This window comes from Daldinia loculata, assembly GCF_022478755.1.
Source record: "Daldinia loculata strain CBS 113971 unplaced genomic scaffold F4817scaffold_4, whole genome shotgun sequence".
NCBI classification, from domain to species: domain Eukaryota; kingdom Fungi; phylum Ascomycota; class Sordariomycetes; order Xylariales; family Hypoxylaceae; genus Daldinia; species Daldinia loculata.
In genome coordinates, this window is record NW_026054858.1 from 185920 (window position 1) to 207880 (window position 21961).

The 21961-nt window shown below is 45.6% G+C and overlaps 7 protein-coding genes across 7 annotated transcripts; 4 read left to right on the plus strand and 3 right to left on the minus strand.

Annotated features, from left to right (window-relative positions):
* Window positions 1-168: 168 nt before the first annotated feature.
* On the minus strand, window positions 169-938 carry F4817DRAFT_311970 (uncharacterized protein; the record flags this gene model as incomplete). Its single annotated transcript, XM_049300071.1, has 3 exons — window positions 169-522; window positions 643-840; window positions 933-938. The coding sequence occupies 3 exons, from the start codon at window positions 936-938 to the stop codon at window positions 169-171; spliced, it is 558 nt and encodes a 185-aa protein (XP_049162875.1).
* A 1275-nt stretch (window positions 939-2213) lies between these two features.
* F4817DRAFT_177352 (uncharacterized protein) lies at window positions 2214-3346 on the plus strand. The gene is made up of 3 exons (XM_049298296.1): window positions 2214-2472; window positions 2551-2756; window positions 2827-3346. Exons 1-3 carry the CDS (start codon window positions 2425-2427, stop codon window positions 3254-3256), a joined length of 684 nt encoding a protein of 227 aa, XP_049162876.1. The 5' UTR covers window positions 2214-2424; the 3' UTR covers window positions 3257-3346.
* Window positions 3347-4095: 749 nt separating this feature from the next.
* F4817DRAFT_366713 (uncharacterized protein) lies at window positions 4096-6975 on the plus strand (the record flags this gene model as incomplete). Its single annotated transcript, XM_049307014.1, has 4 exons — window positions 4096-4109; window positions 5235-5773; window positions 5861-6019; window positions 6107-6975. The coding sequence occupies 4 exons, from the start codon at window positions 4096-4098 to the stop codon at window positions 6787-6789; spliced, it is 1395 nt and encodes a 464-aa protein (XP_049162877.1). The 3' UTR covers window positions 6790-6975.
* Window positions 6676-9210, minus strand: F4817DRAFT_366715 (general substrate transporter; the record flags this gene model as incomplete). Its single annotated transcript, XM_049307015.1, has 10 exons — window positions 6676-7102; window positions 7160-7209; window positions 7274-7566; window positions 7630-7887; window positions 7955-8275; window positions 8342-8583; window positions 8648-8750; window positions 8814-8861; window positions 8929-8998; window positions 9088-9210. 10 exons carry the CDS (start codon window positions 9208-9210, stop codon window positions 6958-6960), a joined length of 1653 nt encoding a protein of 550 aa, XP_049162878.1. The 3' UTR covers window positions 6676-6957.
* A 1771-nt stretch (window positions 9211-10981) lies between these two features.
* F4817DRAFT_325267 (Dehydroquinate synthase-like protein) lies at window positions 10982-13367 on the minus strand. The gene is made up of 4 exons (XM_049301750.1): window positions 12971-13367; window positions 12502-12914; window positions 11808-12445; window positions 10982-11748 (listed from the first exon to the last, which is right to left on the minus strand). The coding sequence occupies exons 1-4, from the start codon at window positions 12998-13000 to the stop codon at window positions 11321-11323; spliced, it is 1509 nt and encodes a 502-aa protein (XP_049162879.1). The 5' UTR covers window positions 13001-13367; the 3' UTR covers window positions 10982-11320.
* A 440-nt stretch (window positions 13368-13807) lies between these two features.
* Window positions 13808-14832, plus strand: F4817DRAFT_366719 (peptidase family S58-domain-containing protein; the record flags this gene model as incomplete). Its single annotated transcript, XM_049307016.1, has 3 exons — window positions 13808-13838; window positions 13905-13978; window positions 14043-14832. The coding sequence occupies 3 exons, from the start codon at window positions 13808-13810 to the stop codon at window positions 14673-14675; spliced, it is 738 nt and encodes a 245-aa protein (XP_049162880.1). The 3' UTR covers window positions 14676-14832.
* A 134-nt stretch (window positions 14833-14966) lies between these two features.
* F4817DRAFT_325271 (exocyst complex component Sec3-domain-containing protein) lies at window positions 14967-20001 on the plus strand. Its single transcript, XM_049301751.1, has 4 exons — window positions 14967-15429; window positions 15520-17513; window positions 17563-18677; window positions 18733-20001. The coding sequence occupies exons 1-4, from the start codon at window positions 15303-15305 to the stop codon at window positions 19652-19654; spliced, it is 4158 nt and encodes a 1385-aa protein (XP_049162881.1). The 5' UTR covers window positions 14967-15302; the 3' UTR covers window positions 19655-20001.
* The last annotated feature ends 1960 nt before the right edge of the window (window positions 20002-21961 follow it).

Here is a 21961-nt window from a genome sequence, read left to right on the forward strand (position 1 = left end):
TTTAATCATGAGAAACTTCCACCTGCGGCCCTTAAGTTCCGTTAATGTACATAGACGCCTAGGTATATCGCAAGGATATTGGTATATCATCTCCACTAAACCAGACGTAAGAGAAGTAACGACAACATGGAAGTGATATAGCAATTACACGTATCGGCACTAGGCTTTCTAAGTCCAAAGGGGTGGCAACATCCTAACCTTCTCCAGCTCCTGAAATGTATGTTCAAACTCATCCCACGTATCAGCATATCCAGTCCAGCCCAGCTTTCGTGCTTTGCTCATGCTCGCAACACAGCTGTAATTGCGGCCAAGTAAGAAGCCCAGGAAACCCCACGTAGCTCCATCCCAAGCAGCTTGATCAAGATTATATCGGTCACGCAGTGTCTCCCATGCTTTAATAACCTCTGGGCGCTTATCCCACTTCTCAAGGTCGATCTGGCAGAAGAGCTCCGAGGGCTGCTTGAACTCGTTCCCGGGGAACACAAGCTTCGAGCCCTCGAGTTCTTTGCTAACAGCACAGTACTGTAGAGGATTAGTATCATATCTACCTGAGTTGTAGTGGTCGTCTATGCATTGAGGTGTAATACTGGGGCCTCATCCACTACATTTGAATAGCTAGTATGAAATCAAGAATATATTTACCAAGCCAAGCGAAGTGGCAAGGTTCATGAAATTTGCCCTGGCGAAACCGGTGACATCCTGGGGGTAAGTCACGACCCAAGTCCACTTGTTGTGGTCGTCCGCGGTGTACTTCTCTAGAATGCGCTGCTGAGCGTAGTAGAAGTTGGGCGGGCGATCCTCTTGCTCAAGCCAATAAGGCCTCTTTGATTTAAAGGTTACCTACTAATAAATGAATATGGCGTAAAGCTACCAACTATCAAGGTCAATCGTCTAATACTAATAGTGTTGGCAATAGAACTTTAGATACTAACGGTCATATTATCTGCAATTAACGTAGAAGGATGTCAATGAGATATAAGGTAATAAATATGACATATCTTGATATTTTAGCTATCTTAAAGTTTCTGATTTTAACAAATCTTCATATAATATTATAATAGGTAGCTACCTGTGTTTATATGACTACCTAGCTTCAGGCCACCAAGACCTATCGAACTACGGATAATTAAGATGTTAACATTTTTCTTATAGAAATCAAGTACACGTGACTCAGAATAGTGTTTGCAAATATTGGTACACTACTGTATTAATAACTTTTATGACTGATTAAGGAAGAGAAAGTAGAAATATAGGAGACTGACTTACGCCTTAACCCCTTTCGAACTTTGGACTATTGGCGTATATAATATTGTAAAGGGTTCTATGGATTTCCGCACTTCTAAAAGAGCGAAGCATATTATCTTCAATCTCAATCTACGTGTAAGTATGCCTTCGAAACTCATTATCGTCGATGGGTAAAACTACCTAGCAAGCTAATTCTACCAAATTAGGGATTGAGTCTATATAACCCACTAATGACGATAGTCAACCAATGCATACGATAACCTCTATTTTCTAAACCCCTTAATGATAATAGCATATATTTACTGCAAATCTACCCTTCTTGCTTATGTATTTTCTTTTCTTGTGTCACTCTTTTCCCGCTAGGCATGCCTCATGATACACTCTTAGCCTCTCCACCATAGGATGAAAAATAAACCAATCTTATGTAGGAAAGTAAGTACCTAAACTACCTAGGTACCTCTTAAGCATTCACCAAACATCAGTCATCTGGTCAATGCATTGTAGCAGAACTCAAGGGAAGGTGCAGCTTGGTCATGTACCTAGGTACTACTAAACACTGATACTATAGCGGTCCAAGCTTCGTTGTCACAGAAGTACATAAAGCAAGTGACTAGGAAAACACCATGCCAAGAACAAACTACTCTACACTACAACTGCCTAACCTAACCAACCTACCTAACCTACAAAGAAGTCGCGTTGTGGTCCGGACGATGCTGTTTCCCTCATAACGAGGGTTCCAGTGAATCAGCAGGCCCATGATTAAGAAAACTTTATTATTATTACTGTATCCAGGGTTACAACATGTCCCTGACGCATTAGCTGAGGCGCTACTCTATTAGCGCGAAGCTTTTGATCAACACTGAGGAAGCGACGTTCTCTATATATTTTGCACGGACCCAACGCGACTTCCTCAATCAACTCGACTGATACATCGATACATCGACTCCTAAGCTAAATAATTACGCCTTGGCCACATAAATTAATTCTACCATCCTCCAACCAACCCTCAACTACAACCTCCACCACAACATCTACCCGACTTTAACTCCCCTCCTCCCAGCCTCCCGCACGATAACCTCCATTTCCTTAACGGCTTCAGGACAGTTAACCACCTAACCATAATTCCTCACCTTTATCCTTTCGGTAACTACCTAAGCCTACTCAACATAACGTTGCGGGATGGCCAACAACGACATGGTTAACCGGGGCATGACCCAGGTCTTTACTGTAAGTCAACCCTATTATTGATCTTCGTGATTATTTAGAAACAAAGACGTGGGTATTGACAGTATGTTGTTACAACAGGGACTTGGGATTCTACTCGGTGCTGGTCGCATCAGTAATGCCACCCATGAAAAGATAATGGGTCTCATCGATGCAGACCAGAACCGTGCCAACACCGACGCCACTCCCACGGCGGCGGAGACAACAATTGGCCTCCCAGGTCCGGGAAAAGAGACGCCTGTTTCCATGCGGTCTCAAGATCTCCTCGGGTTGGGTGATGAGTTTGGGTAAGTAGCCTTTTCATATTTACTATCTACCTAACCTACCTAACGAACTCCTACTAATCCCCATTACTAGTGACATGTCTATCGGGGACAAATACAGCCGTGGCTCGACAAAATCTGCTGGTGCGAAGTCCGGAAGCCAGCCCAAGATCATCTGTCCTTGGTGGTCCACAGCTGGCTACGCCTGCCGCGATTACGAAAATGGAGAATGCAAATTCTACCATGAGGATATTACGGATGGAATACGCCAGCCGTTGATTTGCCATTTTTGGGCGGATGGTAACCGGTGTACTAAGCCCCAAGACGCCTGCCGATTTGCACATTACCTAGCGCAGCACCGGGCTGTTGCTCCTATGCCTACCAAGAGGAAGATTAAGAAGACTTCCACTGGGCTAGACTACAGTGAGCACTTCGCCATACCTCGTCCAGCCGTACTATCCCGAGAAAGCGAGGTTGGCAAATGGCATAGCCAGCCGCGACCTCCTCCTGAAGATGACTGGTAGAGCAGGTTTTAGCCAATGAGCGGTATTCGTGTGGATGTGAACGTGAACAGTGTGTATACTTGAAGGCTTGCTAGGATTAGGTAGCAGGTGACCAGAATAGTACCTCAGAAAGGGAATTGTGGAGTTGATCTACCCTTATAATCGTTAGTTTTACTCTGCTTAATTCATTATCGGATCCGTTCAGACAATTAAGTAATGTCGCCCCTTCCATTCTGTCATGAGGTGGAGCAAGAAGCAAGGAAACAACGAAGTTTCTCCTCGAGGAGCTCTAAGGTACGTGCTACGGGAGCCTACCGCTATGCATACCTCTGATAGTATCCCTTATTCTAAATGTCTCATTTAGAATGCTAACACATCCTACCCATAACATGTAGGTGAAAGTCTACAGCAATGATTATCAGCTGAGAGACCGTACTCACAAAGCCCTGCGATAAGGAAACAAGTCAATAGCTACCTAGGTACCTACATATCTAATTAAAACCAACCTTAGGTAGGTAATCATGCATTAAAATAAATTCCCTAAGCTTCTTGAATCATTGTCCAGTTTGACCAGTACTTATCCTTACATAAAAGGTAAGAAGGTCATTTGTTGAGATATTATGTCTCCAGAATATATGTAGGCCGTCTTAGAGACACAGGCTGATGCACATGGTAAATCTAACAAAAAAACTAAACATCCCATTTTTCGTTTACCTTGATTTTCTTTAAAAATACATTTCACACTGTAGGTGACTTCCAATATGCAGTTCCCACCAGCAGCAAATAGCAACCTCGAATGTGCTCCCAGATATTCTCGTCGAACCCATTGTCTTCTTTTGTCCAGGGCAAGATGTGATACCATGGATTATAGTAAGTAATCCTCTTAGTGGACTTCTTATTGCTTTCCTAGAACATTGACGTAGGTACTCGTGAAGATCGAGCCGAAGGTGTTCGGTTAAATTTGGCCAAGGCCGTAGCGAAAGTACTTTAATATGTTGTAAAACACGGTTCCTGTCCTTCGTAAATTTGAAGAAGGCATATACCTATACAGAGTTGATACTAAAATGATGATCAAGGCACCTGTTCGTGTCATTTGCATGTATATACTTAAGGTAGATATATGTGCCTAGGTGAGTTGTTACGTGATTATTAGCCGCAGTTGTACGCTGAGATGCAAGGCAAGTGGTTCTAGAAGATAGAAAATGCAAGTAATGGCCGTATGGAATGTTTGATTGGCATAAATATTATAGTTGCAGTTGTTATATAAGTCAACTACTTATTGTTCAACTATTTACCTAGACAGCGCAACTATGTAATTAAAACGTACCCAGGTATTCTAGTATATGAAACCATTCCGTTGTTATATCCATAGACCTATAGATGAGTTTTGTCACTATATATCTTATGATGCTACCTAGCTATAGGATGGAAATCCTCTAAGCTAATACTTGATTCATCACGTTACCTAAGGTACCTAGGTTAGGTACACAGCTCCTTTTCAGATTTGTCACGAATATAGCATAGAAATACACATTAAGTCGAGAAAGAGCTGTTCTATAGTGTTAGGATTCTAAATGAGACATCTAGAACAAAAGACACTGTCAGTATGTATAGCCGTAGACTCCCGTAGCTATGTAGCTTAGAGTTCCTCGTGGAGAATCTGGCTGGAGCGGGTTTCCGTTTTCTAATGGCATAGCAGCGAAGCAAAGCACGAGCCTCGATTCGTAACAAGACATTAACAGATTCGGCCACTTAGAGTTCCTATAAAACATACTAGAGCTCAGGAGGACCGCCAGGCGCTTGGGCCCCCTATTATTTCTAGAGGCAAAGTTACCTAACAATTGTGCCATGAATTCGTGGGAAGATAAAAGAATGGCCTCGCGCCATCTGAGACCCTGAGTAACTTCCTCACCTGTTCTGTTCCGATACTTCTGACACTAGCTTTTGTGTCGGGCGCCTGCTATTTCTCTTCCAGACTCCGCAGAATGAAAACCCGCAGCCAAACAAGGAGAAAAGCCTTGACATGGATATCTTTCCCTGCAGAGATTCGCCTCATGATCTTGGCGACAATCACACACCAGAAACATCCTGGCTGGGGTTCTCTTGCGTCTGTATGTAAAGAATGGCAGCGCGTTTTAGAGAAGGTCAATTTTTACAAGATAAAGCTGCGAGTATCTTGTCTCGACAATTTCGAACATATCGTTTCACCACAAAAGAGGGGGATTATTCACCACATCTGTTTCAATGTTGAACTACCACGATACACGTCTACATGTTGCTCAAAACGACGTTCACCATCAGTAAGGATCAGCTTTATGGTCAGTGGTGGGATATGGAAACTTTTTTCTATTCTCAGTACTTGGACACCAGCGAATAACTTGACATTGGAGATCAACGTATACTCCCCTAGCAACTGCGAACACTGGTTCAAGAACATATATTTGTCCTCTGATGATGTTGAGCATGGTAAGGACGGAATGCCGGGTGTGTGGAGGACTGGAATTCCGTTTCATGACCTGCAGCATGGCTGGGTGCATGGTCAACAAGTTAAAGCTCCTCCAAGATCAGCTATATTACGACTCTTCCGACCTATCTGGTTAGTGTTCCCTGAAACTTTGCCTTGAGTTAAAGCAGTCACCTGCTTCGTTATCCGTCGACAACTCCGGCGTTGTATTTCTCAATCGGGATTGGGCCAGTTACTCAGCAGATTTGATCGTCTAGAACATATATCCTATGAGCCGTGGGCGCCATATGAAGATGTGACCAGAGAATTTCGTGATGGAGGTACGCACTCATTTCTATAGCAGGAACCCCGAATTCCATCTTCTCACCATGTTAAATACATCCTGATCATTCACTGCTGATACTTAGAGATAGCTCTTTCTTTGACAATGCGAAATAGTCTCCCGGATACTCTCAAAAGATTAATAATATTTGAGGACTCCTACAAGTTCTATGATCGATTTCCAAAGCGGCCAGCCCCTATACCCTGGTTCAATTTGGTCGATCCTAGCGAAGGGCTTGGTGCGGTTCTCGCATCTAAAAGCCTTGACTTACAATACCTTTCTATCTCCTTTATGATCGATGCCGAAGAATTCTTTCGACGCTGTCAGTCGACGTGGAGCTGGTCACATCTGCAATCTCTGGCGCTAACATCACAGCTCCTTCAGGACGATTGGGAAAAGCGTAAGCAGATTGAGGTTTTGTTATGCCGAGCCAGTGTCCTTGTACAGAAGATGCCCAAGATACATACATTTGTGCTTTGGAATGGTGGAAAGGCACATGCCTGTGCATTCATATATCGCATAGACAGAGATAGTGTCTCGGTAACTTGGCGCGGAACGTGGCATCTAGAGTTGAGTCCTCTTGTTGTCAAGTCATGGCAACTCACTGTCTCAAAGCTTCCATTTCCTGAACTTCAACTTAAACTAAAGCGGGAGTGTATTCGAGGGGTCATAAAGTCTCACGGAGATGCAATTTATCACCTAGAAATACCCTGCCCAGTCATTGATCCTGCGTCACTTTGGCAGATCCGGAGGGAAGGATGTAGCTAAGCGCAGTGATAATATAACTCTGGATATCATTGCCTATATTATCCCTCTATGCATCAGCCTTGGATCTTTCCAACCCCGATGCCAATGCTAATAATTAATACAAATTCAATGCAGATTTGATGCCCTTGTTAGATTAGACTTGAAATCTAGATATATTTGAAAACGTGCTCATGCATTACTCGTAACCACCTTCTCTGCCACCTTGCCATCTTCCTGTACGATAACTTTGTCAACGTGGAGTGACGCTTTGACAGGATTGGGCTGGTTGTAAACCCATTCGAGCTGTTCGAGAGTTCGGCCCTGTGATTCAACACTGTAGAGAATGAGTTAGTGAACACTACGAGGACACGGTAATATCGGGCCTACGAACCCAAAGAAATACCAGAGTATTGCTTCAACAACGTCCCATCCGACAAACACCTACGAAGAATTAAGTTAGTATTTTCCGACAATAGTTGATGGGTATAACTAAGGAATGTCTTACGTAGATATACTTGTATTGGATATTCCCCAGAGCAATCGGTCCGGCAAACTGGTTTATGAATCCCATGGCATATACAAGAACACTGGAACAAGCAAGACCTTTAGCTCTAGTGGTAGTTTCCAACGCTTCAGTGGGGATAACACCCTGGAGGGGTGTATAAGTGAAAGAGAATATGATATTAAAAAGAAAGTAAGACGCCAATGCACCCTTGGCATAAGATTCTTGTATATTTTCCCCTTGAGCATCCAGGGTGGCGGACAGACCGGAGTTGGTAGCAAGTGCTGCAGCGCAGGCTACACGAGACAATCCGCTATTAGCAACAATGCAATGACATTCAGGGGTAGAGGGAGACAAACCGAGTGTTCCGAATACCAACACCTTTCGCCGGGGCATAGTATCTGTTAAAGCCACGGCAGTCAAAGCCCCGACGGCAGATAGCACAGAGTTGAGAAGGTTATAGGCTAGCTGCAGCTCAACGGATGTGACGCCGATGATCTCGAAGATGGTGGTGTTAAAGTAACCCAATCCATTACCAGAAAATTGACCGAAAATGGAAATCATCAGCACTTGAGCGATTCGCCAACGTCCGCTATGACTGAAAATAAAGGGGCGATCTATCATAATGATTAGTCCTTGTGGCGCAGGTCGCTTGGACCACGGAGCGAAAAGGGGAAGACATACAGTCCAAGGGTCTCTTGTCAATGCCGTCCTGGCGAATACCCTCCCTCATTTCCTCAACTTCAAGCTGCACAAGTTTAGAGTTACGGTCACCATTCCCATGGTACCTCGCCAAAAAGTTAATGGCCTCCTCCTCGCGGTCGTTGGCCATGAGAAATCGAGGTGACTCTGGAATGAACCAGACACCAAATAGCACAACCACACAAGCAAGCGCCTGAATGATCAATGGGATCCTCCAAGAGTAATCGTTGTCGATTTTATTGCATCCGTACACGACCGCAGCTGCAGGAATGGCACCCCCAAACCAACCGCAGTTATAAAAGCCTATGGGGAGATTATTAGTACGCCGCGATTATATTCGCATTAGGTATATCAAAAGGTGTCTCATACCAGTAGCTCGACCTCGCCAGTGAGGAGGCGCTATCTCAACAGCATAAGCCGGTGCAGCAACAGTCATGACCGAAATGCCGAATCCTAGAACAAAACGACCGACGACAAATTGTGCGATTGTGGAAGAGGTGGAAACAATAATCATTCCGACGATAATAATAACGGCGCCGCTGAACATGCCAATCTTGCGACCCCATTTATCAGAGAGGACGGCAGCGAATGGCGCGCCGACCATCGCACCGCTGAAGCAAAACCGTCAGCTTACGAATACGGACGAGCGAGGCAATGGAGGGGGGCGAGACGAACACGGTGTAGAGAGAGAACATAAGTGCAACTAGAGTACCAGTCTTGCCGCTATGGAACGTGTTCTGGAAATGTTCCATGGCGACGATACCAGTAAGGAGTGATCCTAGATGATCATGTCTGTCAACGACCTATAAACCCTCGAAACCTTCTATAGGGTATTGCTTACCATCGTATCCATTGGCACAAGCGCAACAGAACGCGATGCAGATGGAGACTACTAGTCGTCAGTAATCTGCGAAGAAGAAGAGTGGGATGGCGCATGGCCTCGTCTCGATGCATACAGTAAAGGTGTATTGAATATTTGCTCTTGTAATCGATCTTAGTCTCTTGGATCGCCGCGTAGAGTTCGGCCTGGTATCTAGTTAGACGTTGAAACTAATAAAAGAGTCGGATGAAAGAAGCTATCGCGTCTTAATAGAAGTTGGTTGAGTCGAACGTACGTTGTGTACTACTTTGGCCTTGGCACCCGGAGTGTTTGTCGTCGTCGAGCCTGACCCCTCGCTCACGGGAACCTGCTCTTGAGACACGAGAACACCGGCCGCGTGGATTTCCTTTTCTTCCATCTTTATCGAAAATGTCTCTGCGACGGGTCCTCCTACACGTGTCGGAGAGGAGCTAGATGAACAGCCTTACATCCGTCCATATCGATTCTGGACATGGTGACGTTTTTATTATTTCTTTACGGAGCACCCTTGTCCCCCGTTTCTTACCCCAGTTTCTCTAAGCAGCAAGTCCCGAAAAGGGGGGCGGGGGAAAGGCTTCCGTGATCCCAAATTGAAATGCTGTGCCACCCAAATAAGACATTCTCTGCTGTTAGTGATTCCACTGCAGAGACTGGGCAGGGGTAACACTCATATGGGTTCGAGTTCTAGATGCCAAGGCACCCCGGCAGTGGTTCGCTTCCACGGCCTTGGCGATATATTGGCCTACTGGCGCGAGTAGATATAGATCTATAGGTAGTTATGTATGTAGCACTCGTGTAGCGAAGATGGTCCGTTACTGTGGTGTAAGCACTTGAGAGAAATCGGCAAAGAAACAGGATCGCCACGCGGGTTAGAATTCGAATCGCCCGTCGGCACGCGATATGAAGGGTCGCGTCGATAATGGGCATTCCAAAGTGTCTCAGCGCTAGAAAAGAAATGAACCCTAAGCTTACCATGTAATATGTAATTGGTGAGATCCGGCATCTAAGCAGTCAGCAATCTCGGTGACTATGTCAGATTATGCGCGATATACAAAAATGCTATAGCTGAAAGATGCGTTTGGACCCAAGGTTCCCAACGGGCCGGATCAGGACCACTTCCAGGATCCTCACCGGGGGGTCTTAGTCTTAATTGGATCCGTACGTTCCGCGGCGGTAGGCTCTATAACCCTCGCAGCCCTTTTGAGCCTTTCAGCTCGTTATATCTGGTTGCAAGCTTTAAGCCTACACTGATCATCTACCAAAGCCTAACGAGCGAACCAATGACGAAAGCAAATCCAGCCGAAGCAAGACGCGAAAGCAACATTGTCCTCATCGCCCGGTCGATATCGATACAACTTACTTTGCAGTTCTTCTTTGCGCGTATCTGTAGGGCCGAAGACTTCGGACCGAAGCCGTTGATTGGTTTAAGTAGTATCTATTAATCTTCGGCTCTTGGTTTGGCGGACTTGGCCCCGATGTAAATCTGCAGGTCATAACGGAAGCCCTGCAAGATCGATAGATGTACCCACGGCACCTCCGATCGCGCTACGGGATATTTACTCGGCCGGTAAATTAAGATACCGTATTATAAGTATCTTCGACGTCGCTTAATGAATGAAATGGGCCGTTGAAGACCTGAACTTACATATAACTTAATAACCTAATAGTAGACGGTTATTGCTTGTTCGTGGGCATGAGTTCTTACTGGGTCACATCCGACGGGGGTACACTGTGGGGGTATACACTGGTATTAGGATAGCAACTCAACGGGTCTTCATCTATGACAAATAAACAGTGTAGAAAACAACCACGAGCTATTCCAAGCAGCATCAAAGAAACATTATGATAGTAACCGAGATTATGAAGTCTATCCGAGGGTCAGCACTTCGGTCGACAATTATGATGGTCGCCAAGACACTTCGAGGTGTTATCAATGTTTGCTCGATTCAACATGGTGGTGGGATCAATTTTAGTTACATTCGGCAATAGCTGAAGTTTCATTTGCAAGGTAGTCTCAGCCTACCATTTAACATACTACTCCATATTACTGCAACTATAGCTTAAGACAAGACTATTTGTCTTTACGAAGAATGCTAACAAAAGCATAGGATGACTATTTATTAGGCACTGCTGTTTGTAAAGTAATAAACCTTACAGCAACGATGAAGTCATAAGGGTAGGTACATTACTTACACAGATGAGTCCATAGCAACAGAATATTGAATACCTAGCTTTTGATTCGATTCTGTAGAGTAACCTTTGATTCTGAAGTTTGCTTATAGGTATACCCCCCGAAGAAGAAGTAGTCACAACTTGACACAAGATGAGCATGTTACAGACACCGGTGACCTCTTAAACCTTCCTAGCATAATCATATCAGGACTTCCGATCCCATAACTGTTTCTACTATAATCAATTGACATCGGGACTATCTATATAAATTGCAGCCTTTTATAGGTAGTATACAGCGTAACAGGTAGCCCTTTTTATCAGTGCGTTAAGGCTTCTTCAAAGAGCCTTCTTAGCTGATCTCTCTCCTGTTCGAGTTCCTTAGCTAGACCAGGCGCCAGCATCAGAACCCTAGCTTGAGGTATCGTCCCCTCGACCAGCGCGTCGATGTGGCTCGAGTCAAAGCCTAGGTCTTTAAGTCCCTTCGGTTGGTCTCCTAGTTCAGCAAGGAATTGTGTGATGGCATCGGCCAAGACTTCACCAGCATCCTCACGCTTCACGTTCGTGATATCCACACCGAACGCTTCTGCGGCAGCGAGATGGCGATCAGGGTTCGATGCACCCGTGAATCGAAACACAGCGGGAGCTGATACTGCGACCGAAACGCCATGAGGAATGATAGGCGTTTCTACATCATATCCTGCGTGCTTGTAACCGGGATTTTGACCGGAGATAGGGTATGACATTCCTAATACTCTCTGTTAGTATGGTCCCTCTCTTTAGCTTCTACTTGAGACCGCATCTTACCATGGCATAAGTGAACACCAGCATTTCCGAAACCAACGCCAGCAAGCGTGGCGGCGAGGAGCATCTCGCTCTGGGCTTCGTAGTCTTCTGGGTCCTTGACTGCTCTCGGCAGATATTTGATGGTACTTCGGAGTGCATTTAGAGAGAATATGTCACTGATAGGATTTGCGCCCTGGTATGCAGGTCTTAATATGGGATTCGAGGGCCGGGGTACTCTCTCATTGAACGGGATGGCTGTCCACGACTCAAGCGAGTGGCAGAGGACATCCAGTCCAGAACTCGCCTTCACTGCTGATGGCATCGTCCTAGTGTTGAGCGGGTCGCATATACCGAGGGTCGGTTTTAAGTTGCGATGCGCGATGCCAGTCTTAGCCTTCTTTTCCACGAGGTCGAAAATGGCTGTGCCGGTCGTCTCACTACCAGTACCAGCTGTAGTAGGAATAGCGACTAGAGGCTTAAGCTTTTTATCAATTGGCCGTCCTTTACCCAATGGTGCATTAACGAAATCTAGAAAGTCAGCATCGGGATACTCGGTGTAGAGGTTCATCAATTTAGCCGTGTCGATCACCGAGCCCCCGCCTACGGCAAGGTAAGCATCCGGCCGATATGGTTTGGCAAATGCTATGGCCTCTTTGATACTATGTTTGAGTAAGTCGAGATGTGAGATACATTGTTGAATTTGATGTTAACTTACGAACTATCCTTTGGCTCAACCCGTACTTTATCAAATATTTCATATGCTATGCCTTCTCTCGATAAGGCCTCCTCTACTTGCTTGACGGCAGTGAGTTTTCGGACGGTCGAGTCGGTTACGACGCAGACACGTTTAGCAGCCATGTTCTTAAAGTCCATACCAACTTCTTGGGTGACGCCAGGGCCAAATCGGATTGAAGAGGCGGCCATCTCAAATGCATACTCCTTCTGCTGAGAAGGGTCTATAGGGGAAGCGAAACCGCGTCTCCCGATCCGCCTATTGGTATGCTGAGCATACGCGTCAATTTGAGGTCTTGCATGATGATGGTGATGTCCCGGGTTTGAATGACATGGACAATTTGGCGGGTGAGCATACTGAACCGTCCGTAGAAGGCTAGCTGCTCTTGTAGCAGCCTTATTAGTTGTATATCAGCACTCATCTAATATGATATTCAACTTTCAGAACTCACATTCGGTGCCACTCGAACTGCAGCAACCATCTTTATAGTTGGAGGTCTACGTGTGTTTATATCTCTCGCTTTGTGGGTTGTATATGGGTATTAATTGACTGGCTAATGAGAGGTATATGATAATGAATCGTCGTTGCAATAGCTGTCCTTCTCATACACTAAACTTATCGTCTATCCTCTATTTATTAATGTGAGCGGGTGAGATGGATAGAATCTCTTAACCTAAGACAAAAGCAGAAAAGACAATGTGGGGTAAATTGCGTCCCGCTGTGGGGGAATAGGCTTGTCACCGGTTCGAACCGGTAATAAATACCTTCTCCGCATAATCGAGACAAAATGGGGAGGCTCGGTTCAATAATTCTGGGGATCCATTGTTGTATTAAGCTTCACCTTCCCGACTTAAAGTGAAACTTGAACTCGAGCTTAGTCTGTGAAACTTCTCATGTACGGCTCTTACATAGTGTACATTGAAATCAATCTAGCGCGGATTCCAATTCGTTGTATTAGGTAAGGTACCTACTCAAGGTTACAACGAATCCCGCGAATAAGCTAAGACAATTGGTATTTCAAATCCACTTAGATATCATAACGTCACGTCACTGACCTCCCAAATTGAGCAAAAGTTCGTTCATATCAATGATCATGATTCGTCAGTGCCCGGCATGAGTCAGCCGGGGTAATTATCAACGATCTACCAATCTTACAAGAAAGCAAAAAAGGTATGTTCCAATATAAAGGGAACCTCCTCGGTTGGGGCCAATGTCAGCAATGTAAGGAGACGAGAAGCGAAAAAGAATAATGTAAATTTCAAATTAAACCCAACGGCACCTTCTCACTATGTCATCAACAGTTTCAGGCACAGCCGCGGGTAAGGAATCTCGCATGTGACTCCGGGATCTTTTACCAGACTTACACCTCGGATACTGGAAACTAGGGCCCCTCAATTCGCTTACTGATGTTCCCGGCGTTCTGTTCCACACCCAGGAGATTTTTACCGATGATGGTGCCGTGAATACCAGTGTCACGAGCATTTTGCCTCGAGAAAACTGGTTCTATAACGCATTATTTCAAGGGCGGCACCGGTAGCAGTAACAGACTCGTTGAGGGATTCGACAGCAAAGGTCAACCAAAGACTTATACTGTCGGCGTGCTAGTGCAGGCCAACTATGGGCGCCCACAGCACCTCCGGATCGCAGGTGTACCAGTTGGGAAGATCCTAGCTCGGGAGGCCGATGAAGCTGCCGAGAGTAATCCAGCAATCAAAATGGCACGAGAGGCGCTTGAAAAGGAGAAGAACAGAAAAGACGGGAGCATCGTTGTAATTATCGCGACAGATGCGCCTCTTCACCCTTCTCAAATGCAAAGGCTTGCTAAGAGAGCAACGGTGGGATTGTCAAAGGTTGGCGGTTATGGTCACAACCCATCCGGGGATGTGTTCTTGGCCTTCTCAACCGGAAACGAGATTCCAGTTCAGTCAATCTCGATGGAGCGGAAAGCAGTCGATCCGTTCAAGCCTACGCCTATCACAATTGATATTATAGACGACTCTTCGATCAACGGGATTTTTGAAGCTGTTGCGGATGCCACTGAAGAGTCGATATACAATGCCTTGTGTATGGCCGAAACAATGGTAGGAAATAAGGAGCACAAGATCGAGGCTCTCCCTCTTCAAAAGGTTAAGGAGATCATGGAAAGATATGATTGAAGTGAGGTATTGAGAAATGTATACAAATAAAATACATGTTGTACCTTTGGTTTGCTTATTGTCTTACATGTAGTGCAAGCTTCAAGTCACGACTCCATGGTGGATGTATTCATTCAAAAGGTTGTCTCGACTTGTCCGAAGTACTCAGTACATGTACATAAGAAATCAGATTGCTTACATAAAATAACACGTGAAATGTGGCTTTTAATCGTGGCGTTGAGTGCACGCTCCCTAGGTAGACATTCTAACATAGCGGGAAAGTGGGATTCGCGACCTTAAAGCTTATCAAACGGTAATGCCAAGAAGCAATAACCTAAAGACGCTTTGGCCTCAGACTCCCTGAGACACTAAATTGTACACAGTACATCATCAAACGTTCCGTTCCCTTCATTAAGTATAACCCCATAACTCGAACTATCCTCCTATCACCACCACCATCGCGCTCGTTAAAGTCGACCCTTAATCCTAGAGACCTACCGACAGGCTCAACTAGCTAGGCATTCCGCAATAACTCGTCCTGTCGCCCATTGAGATACTGAACGGACTCGAAAATGGTCCCTGAACCTCGGCGAACCGTCCTCGGCCATATATATTCATGAATTCGTCAGACGATATACTCCGTCAACTATGGATTACCAGCGCCAAAATGGCGGACCCGGCTTTGGCCGTGACTTTAACAGAGCTGAACGATTTGAGGATGAGAAGAGGCGCATTGTGGAAAGCTGCTTCAACAAGAAGGATGTTGATGGGTCAAGTAAGATTGCCCTTGGTGTTTTTGTGTTGCCTATTGCCTGTGTTCTACCCAACCGTACCAGGCGCTGACGTATATTGTGCGCCCGTGTAGTACTCGAAACATATATTACCCATATTAGAATAACTGAGTATTCTTCTCACCCGTCCTCCCCTCCGCCGCCCGAAACACGATCCCAATCCGAAAAAGCTCGAGTCATCATTGTGGCAGTGCGGAAGTCAGGCCGGGTGCGCATGCACAAGTCCAAAGAGAATGTAAACGGCACATTCTCTATTGGGAAGACCTGGGATTTAAACGATCTCAATGGTATCGAGTCCTTTACTTCCTCAAATTGCGATCCCCAGAAACGAGAATGGGCTGGCGAGACTGGGTTTGTCGTTAATGTCGGGAAGCCTTACTACTGGCAGGCCCAAGCCGACAAGGAGAAGAAATTTTTTATTGCTAGTCTTATCAAGATCTATGGGAAGTACACCGGCGGTAGCATACCAGAGTTAAAAGGCTTCGACTCCCGCGAACTGGAACAAGTTTTAGGGTCACGAAGGCCGCCACCAGGCCGAGTACTTACTTCAGAATCGAGTCCCTCGTTGCGAACTGGCCCTACCCCTACGCCTCCCCCTTCAAGGCCAATTGCCACTCCCCCACGAATGGAACCTAAAATCTCAAGACCCGATCCTACACAATCTCAACCCAATATCATTGCACCTATTCAGAACAATATTCCTCCTGCAGCCACCATTAGCGGATTCCAACCCTTCCGCCCTAATCAGCCTCCTGGTTCACCTGCGCGTAAGCTAGCCCCTCCTAACGGAACCTCTTCGCCAGCGCCAGCGCCGTCACTCGGTGCAGACTCCGCTCGCACAGGGAACCAAACTGCCGCTTTACGTAGACTAGCTGGAAATAATAAGAGTCAAGAATCCATAGCAGCTTCTATCTCCACAACGAGAAGTGATGACACTTCAAGCATACCGCCGCGATCAAGGGGAGGGTTGGCTGGACCTGGTGCCTTCGGTAGATTCGGTGATCCTTCTGGGTCAATTTCACAAGTGGACCTACCCGACAGAAAAAGACCGCCAATGGATCCAACGAGGCCGAAGGAAACCACAGATGATGACCTTGTACCAGCACCATTAATGAGCCAGGGCATGCGAAGGGAACCACCGCCAAGAAATACAGATCGGATGTCGCCCCGAAAGAATTCTGCCGACAGCAGGATGGAGAATAGCTCACCCGCGGTGAAGCCAGCACCGGCACCGGAGCCAATTCCTGACGCTCCCTCGAGTCCAGTAGATAGGACAAATGGCACGGCATCTACATCTGCATCGGTTGTCGAAACTAAGGCACCCGGATCACCGCCTACCAGTTCACCGGTGGACGAGGATACCCGTCCGGGATTAGGACCTATGATTAAGCCAAAGTCCCAACGTGATCTAGCTGGGGCCCTGTGGAAAGCGGCTTCGGCAGCAGCAGCATTTAAACCGCGGCCTGGTGGAGCTGGAGAGCGATTACGCGAAATGCAAAGCAAGACCAACCTCAATGGTCCAGACGGAATAACGAGCGTTGTCCCAGCACCGCCACGACCAGAACCCAAGCCAGAAACTCCCAAACCTCTAGACCTTCAGAAGAAGCCCATTGATAAAGCTTCCCTCGTCCCTGAAGTGAAGGTTACAGTGCCAAATTCCAGCCGGCCGGCCAGTTTACAAGCTTCCGCCAAAGAAAATCGGAGGAAGAGTATGGAGGCAGCTCGTCAGCAGGAAGCCTCTCGACGCTTAACTGTAGCCGGTAATGATACAAAATACTTATCTGCTCTCGGCGTGGATACGAACCTATTCCTTGATAAGACCTCGGAATTTGCTAGATGGCTAGATCACTTTGGTTGGGTGCCTGGTGAACAAATGCGAGGTCGTAATTTCGAGGAGATGAAACTTGATATAGATCGGGAGCTTAATAAAGCCCAGGCTGGAGGTTGGGTCGTCCGATTTCAAGAAGAGGATGATCGAGTGGAGGCAATTAAAAAGGGTCTTGATGTTGCCATCGCAGAGTGCGATGAACTCGACAACTTACTAACTTTGTACAGCGTGGAATTATCTGTGAGTGTGAGCCCACACACCTAAATGAGCCTTGCTAATCACCGTATAGACATTATCCGATGATATCGCGTACATAGAAGCGCAGGGCCAGGGTCTGCAAGTACAAGCAGCAAATCAAAAACTACTTAGGAAAGAGTTGGAGTCTCTGCTTGATACATGTGCCATCACCTCAGACGACCTGCGAGCCCTTACGACAGCACCCCTCGAGACGACCTCAGGTCTTGAAGAGGTCGAGACTGCGCTTGTTACCTTGTACAAGGCGATGATGAAAATTGACTCCTCTGCCGCAGGATCAGAGCTTCGAAAGAGCGAAGATGCGGGACAAAATTCTACCCTCAATACTGACTACGGCAAAATGCGTATTGTCCAGGAGAAAAAGGAGATGTACCGTTCAGAAAGCGTAGCATTCCTCCAGAGGTTCAGTGCTTTCATGTCCCGACAATTTGATAAGGCAGCCCAGGAAATCAGGTCAGCCGTAGATGGAGCTTTGTCCAAAAAGATCGATCCCGCACACCACGACATCGGGCGGGAGTTACTCTGGCGATATAGTCCTCTTATACTCTACGCTAGGGAGGTAAACCTTGAAGATTGGAATAAATGCTTACAGGTATACCAAGAGAAGAATCTCCCGCTCTATAAATCGAGATTCAAGGACATACTCGATTCGTGGAAGCGGAATGCCAGGAAGCCTTCGGGTGACGAAGCAGAGCTTCTCTTCACTGCCGAAATTGAGAGACAGCAGGAAGGCACAATGGCCACCGCCAGAAAGATCACCGTGAAACGAAGCCAGACTCTGGCTAGAAGCTTGCGGGGTCCCCTTGGTGACGGTAGCAAGACAAACCTTGACAAAATTTCAGACGGTCGTAACCTACCGTATGAAGTATTTGCAGGCATGATGGATGACCTTGTACCCCTTATCGAAATCGAGCAAAACTTCATCGTTGATTTTTTCCACGCAACCACTTTAGAGACAGCGGATTTCCCCGACCTTGTGGCTGCGTCAAAACCACGGGATCGACGAGGTGGTGATCTGAAACGACACAGGCTGATGGAGCCTGACCGGGAATTGGCTAGGAGAGTAACACGAGCCATGGAGGCAATATTCTCATTCTTGGAGCAAGACTTGCAGAATACGATCGACTGGGTGTTATCGCAGGATCCATTGTAAGTGCAAAATATTTAGGGTGCTTTGATATGACCATGGCTAATTCAAAAACAGACAAGGAGTCGGCATTCTCGCAATACTCGAGCACAAGCACTTAGAAATAACGCAGTCTAATCAAGATTTCTTGAACAACGTGTTGCAAAAGCTTCACGGTAATCTCGAGTCGCGTTTCACGAAATTCGTGGAGGGGCAGATTCGTGCAATTGAGGATACGAAGGTTAAGATTAAGAAACGCAAGGGTTTAATCTCCTTCATGCGAGTCTTCCCCCATTTCTCAAATGCCGTGGAAATGATGCTTTTGACAGTCGACACGAATTCTTCTGTTAGAAAAACTGTAGACAGAGAATACGACCGTATCATCAAGACTATGTTCGATTCCCTTAAGGTTATTGCTCGCGAGAACCCCTCCACTCTCACAAATAGCGGAGCCGATCCAGAGGACAAGGAAGCGCTGAACTACCATATCCTTCTTATCGAGAATATGAACCACTTCCTTGAGGAGCTCGATACTCACGGTTTGGAAATACTTGAAGACTGGAAAGAAGCTGCGGCAGGCGAAATGAGCGAACACACGGGTCATTACCTCAATGCAATCATGCGCCGACCATTGGGCAAGTTGCTTGAATATCTCGAAAATATCGAAGCCCAACTCGCCACAGGAAAGAGTCCTACAATTATTGCCGCACAACCGAGCAACGCAAGAGGGACGTTCAATAAGATCCTAAGCGGCTATGATGCCCGCGAAGTACGCAAAGGCGTCGAAGCATTACGAAAACGAGTCGAAAAACACTTCGGCGATGCTGACGACCCAAGCTTAAGCCGTGGCCTAGTCAATAGGGTCCTCCGAGAATGCGAGAAATACTATGGAGAAATCGAGGTTCGGATTTCCACAGTTACAACAACGGTATATGGTGGTGATGTGCTATTTGAATGGCCTCGCGCCGATGTAAAGAGTGCCTTCGCCACCGGTCGGTAGGTCGGACCGAGTGACTGGAAGCACACATCTTCTCTCGGGCGCAAGTCGACAAGCAGCGGACGGTCCCGTATTATAACATCGATGGATGGTTGGCATGATGGGAGTTCGGTTGGGAGTACATATTCACGATAATTGTATAAGATGATTGATTCATCCATGCGTGACCCTGCCGCGTGTTGCAAGAAAATTGCAGACTAGGTGTACGAATAGTTATATACCTGGATTCTTCACTGCCAGCAATTAGGTTAAAGAATTATATCTATTCCTATGTCTTCTAATTCTTGTGTGTCAATCTCGAATTTTATATCGTATGGGTTTCGACTCAATCTCGATGTGTTGATTGTAGCCACTAGGAATAACACAATCCAGGTCTATCATTCGAAATGGTAGATGGCTAGCCATATTGAAGGCAATAACCCTTAACAGGTGGTGACCTGAGGGTCCATATATTGAAAAGAAACGTAAGCCTAGTGCTCTCTTGTAATTAGTATCCTGCTCTATGTAGGCGATAAAATGTCTCAGACCGCAGATAATAAAGCGTCTCAATATACACGATGATCAGGCGCCTGTATTTCTAGAATCATGATATCTCTGATGCTAGAGGGTGTCTCACGCGTCAATACTACACTATCTAAGCTTCCACATAAGAGTATAGGTCAGTCTACTATTACGCAAGCCGTGTATTATGTTCGCGAATGCGTGAAAAGGGTGTAATGAAGGACACGATAGTTTATACTGGATCTTATATGCCCCTAGCATCAGAAGTCTGTAGTGACATGTATTTAGTTATATATTTCACCTCCACAATACTAAAACAATTTCTATAGTGTTGCTTCTTCTTTAGGGTTCATCGATCACTTCGATATCCACACTCTCCCACCCCTTTTCTCCTGTCCCGATAATGATCCCTTTGCCCTGACTTAGATCTTCCCATCCAAGTTTACAAAGGCCCTCTGGTCCCTCTTCAGCAAATGCCACGTATAGCTCTTACCATGCTTTCGAAGTTTTATCTTCCAGTACCGTTGAGGGACCCCTATACTATGAGTGCGTCCCGAATATGAGAGGTAGCTCGGAGCTATGATATCCCAAGGCGTGGGGTTTTGGTAAGGGACTGTAGTGCCACCAACTAGGAACGCGCCACCAGTAATCCATACAATGATTAGTAGCTTACTCCTTGCAGGATCTTCCGCAGCTTTCGCAGGTACCCATATACTTAACGACAGACAGTCCTCTGACATAGCATCATTGATCCGAAACTTTAAGACATCTGAGTTGTATATTGACAGCGGCCCATCGAACTACTGCGGACATGAGGGGCCGAACTCAGTTGCGTCGAAGTGATCGACTAGGTTCTTCGGTATAGGGGCAGCCATTGATTTGAGCCTGTAAAGGCTTCGGCGAAAGGAGTGCCTAGGAACTAGGCAACATTGGGGCAGTCTTTGCTCATGAAACCGCGTATTGAACCGAAAGTAGACTTCATAGTTAAGTGATCAGCATTTAAGGGGCCTTTTTTTAAGATATACCATTTGGAAGGCTCATATCCTTTTTGATCAATGATAACAATCATTCAGAGAAAGCATAACACAAAGAGCCGTCTTGATCCATATCGATATTATATTATAGATATCAAATCATCTCGTCAGATAGATCATCAGTTATTAGTAGATCTATATATTTACGGATGTAGGGTGTAAATAGTAGCATTGTAACTAGACCGTTAAGCTAGTGAACTTGGCATAGAACCTTTATAATGGCTGAATGGCAATTCACATCATCATAACCCTTAACTTTAGGTAAAATGAGACGGTCTTTTATATGGTAAATTTCCATCAGATTCATTTATGCCACAATATGAAATATAGTTGACAATTAATTCCCTGGATATATGTCTACGGCTTTCCATAGTTAATAACCATTGCATACCTAGATATTTAGAGTATACCCCTGATTTCTTCCTAGGCCGATATCGCTCCGACTTAGCTTAGCTCTCGGACTTGGTCTCCATGTAAACACATAGTGGTCTTTAAATTTCTAACCTATACGCGAGATAAATATTTATTGAAATATGGGATCTTGTGTGGGTTTTAAGTGACTTTGTCATCTGTATATAGACAATAGAATACTTTCGAAAACCTTCATAATCTTCACTTTAAAAAAAGTCAAATTTTAACTTTAAATCTTTATTTCTTTTCTTTTTTGGGGGGGGGGGGGGGGGGGTTTTTAAAAATAATAAAAAAAAAATTAATAAAAAAAAAAAAAAAAATAAAAAAGGATGGAAAGTTTGTATATTTTTAAAATATTTTTTAT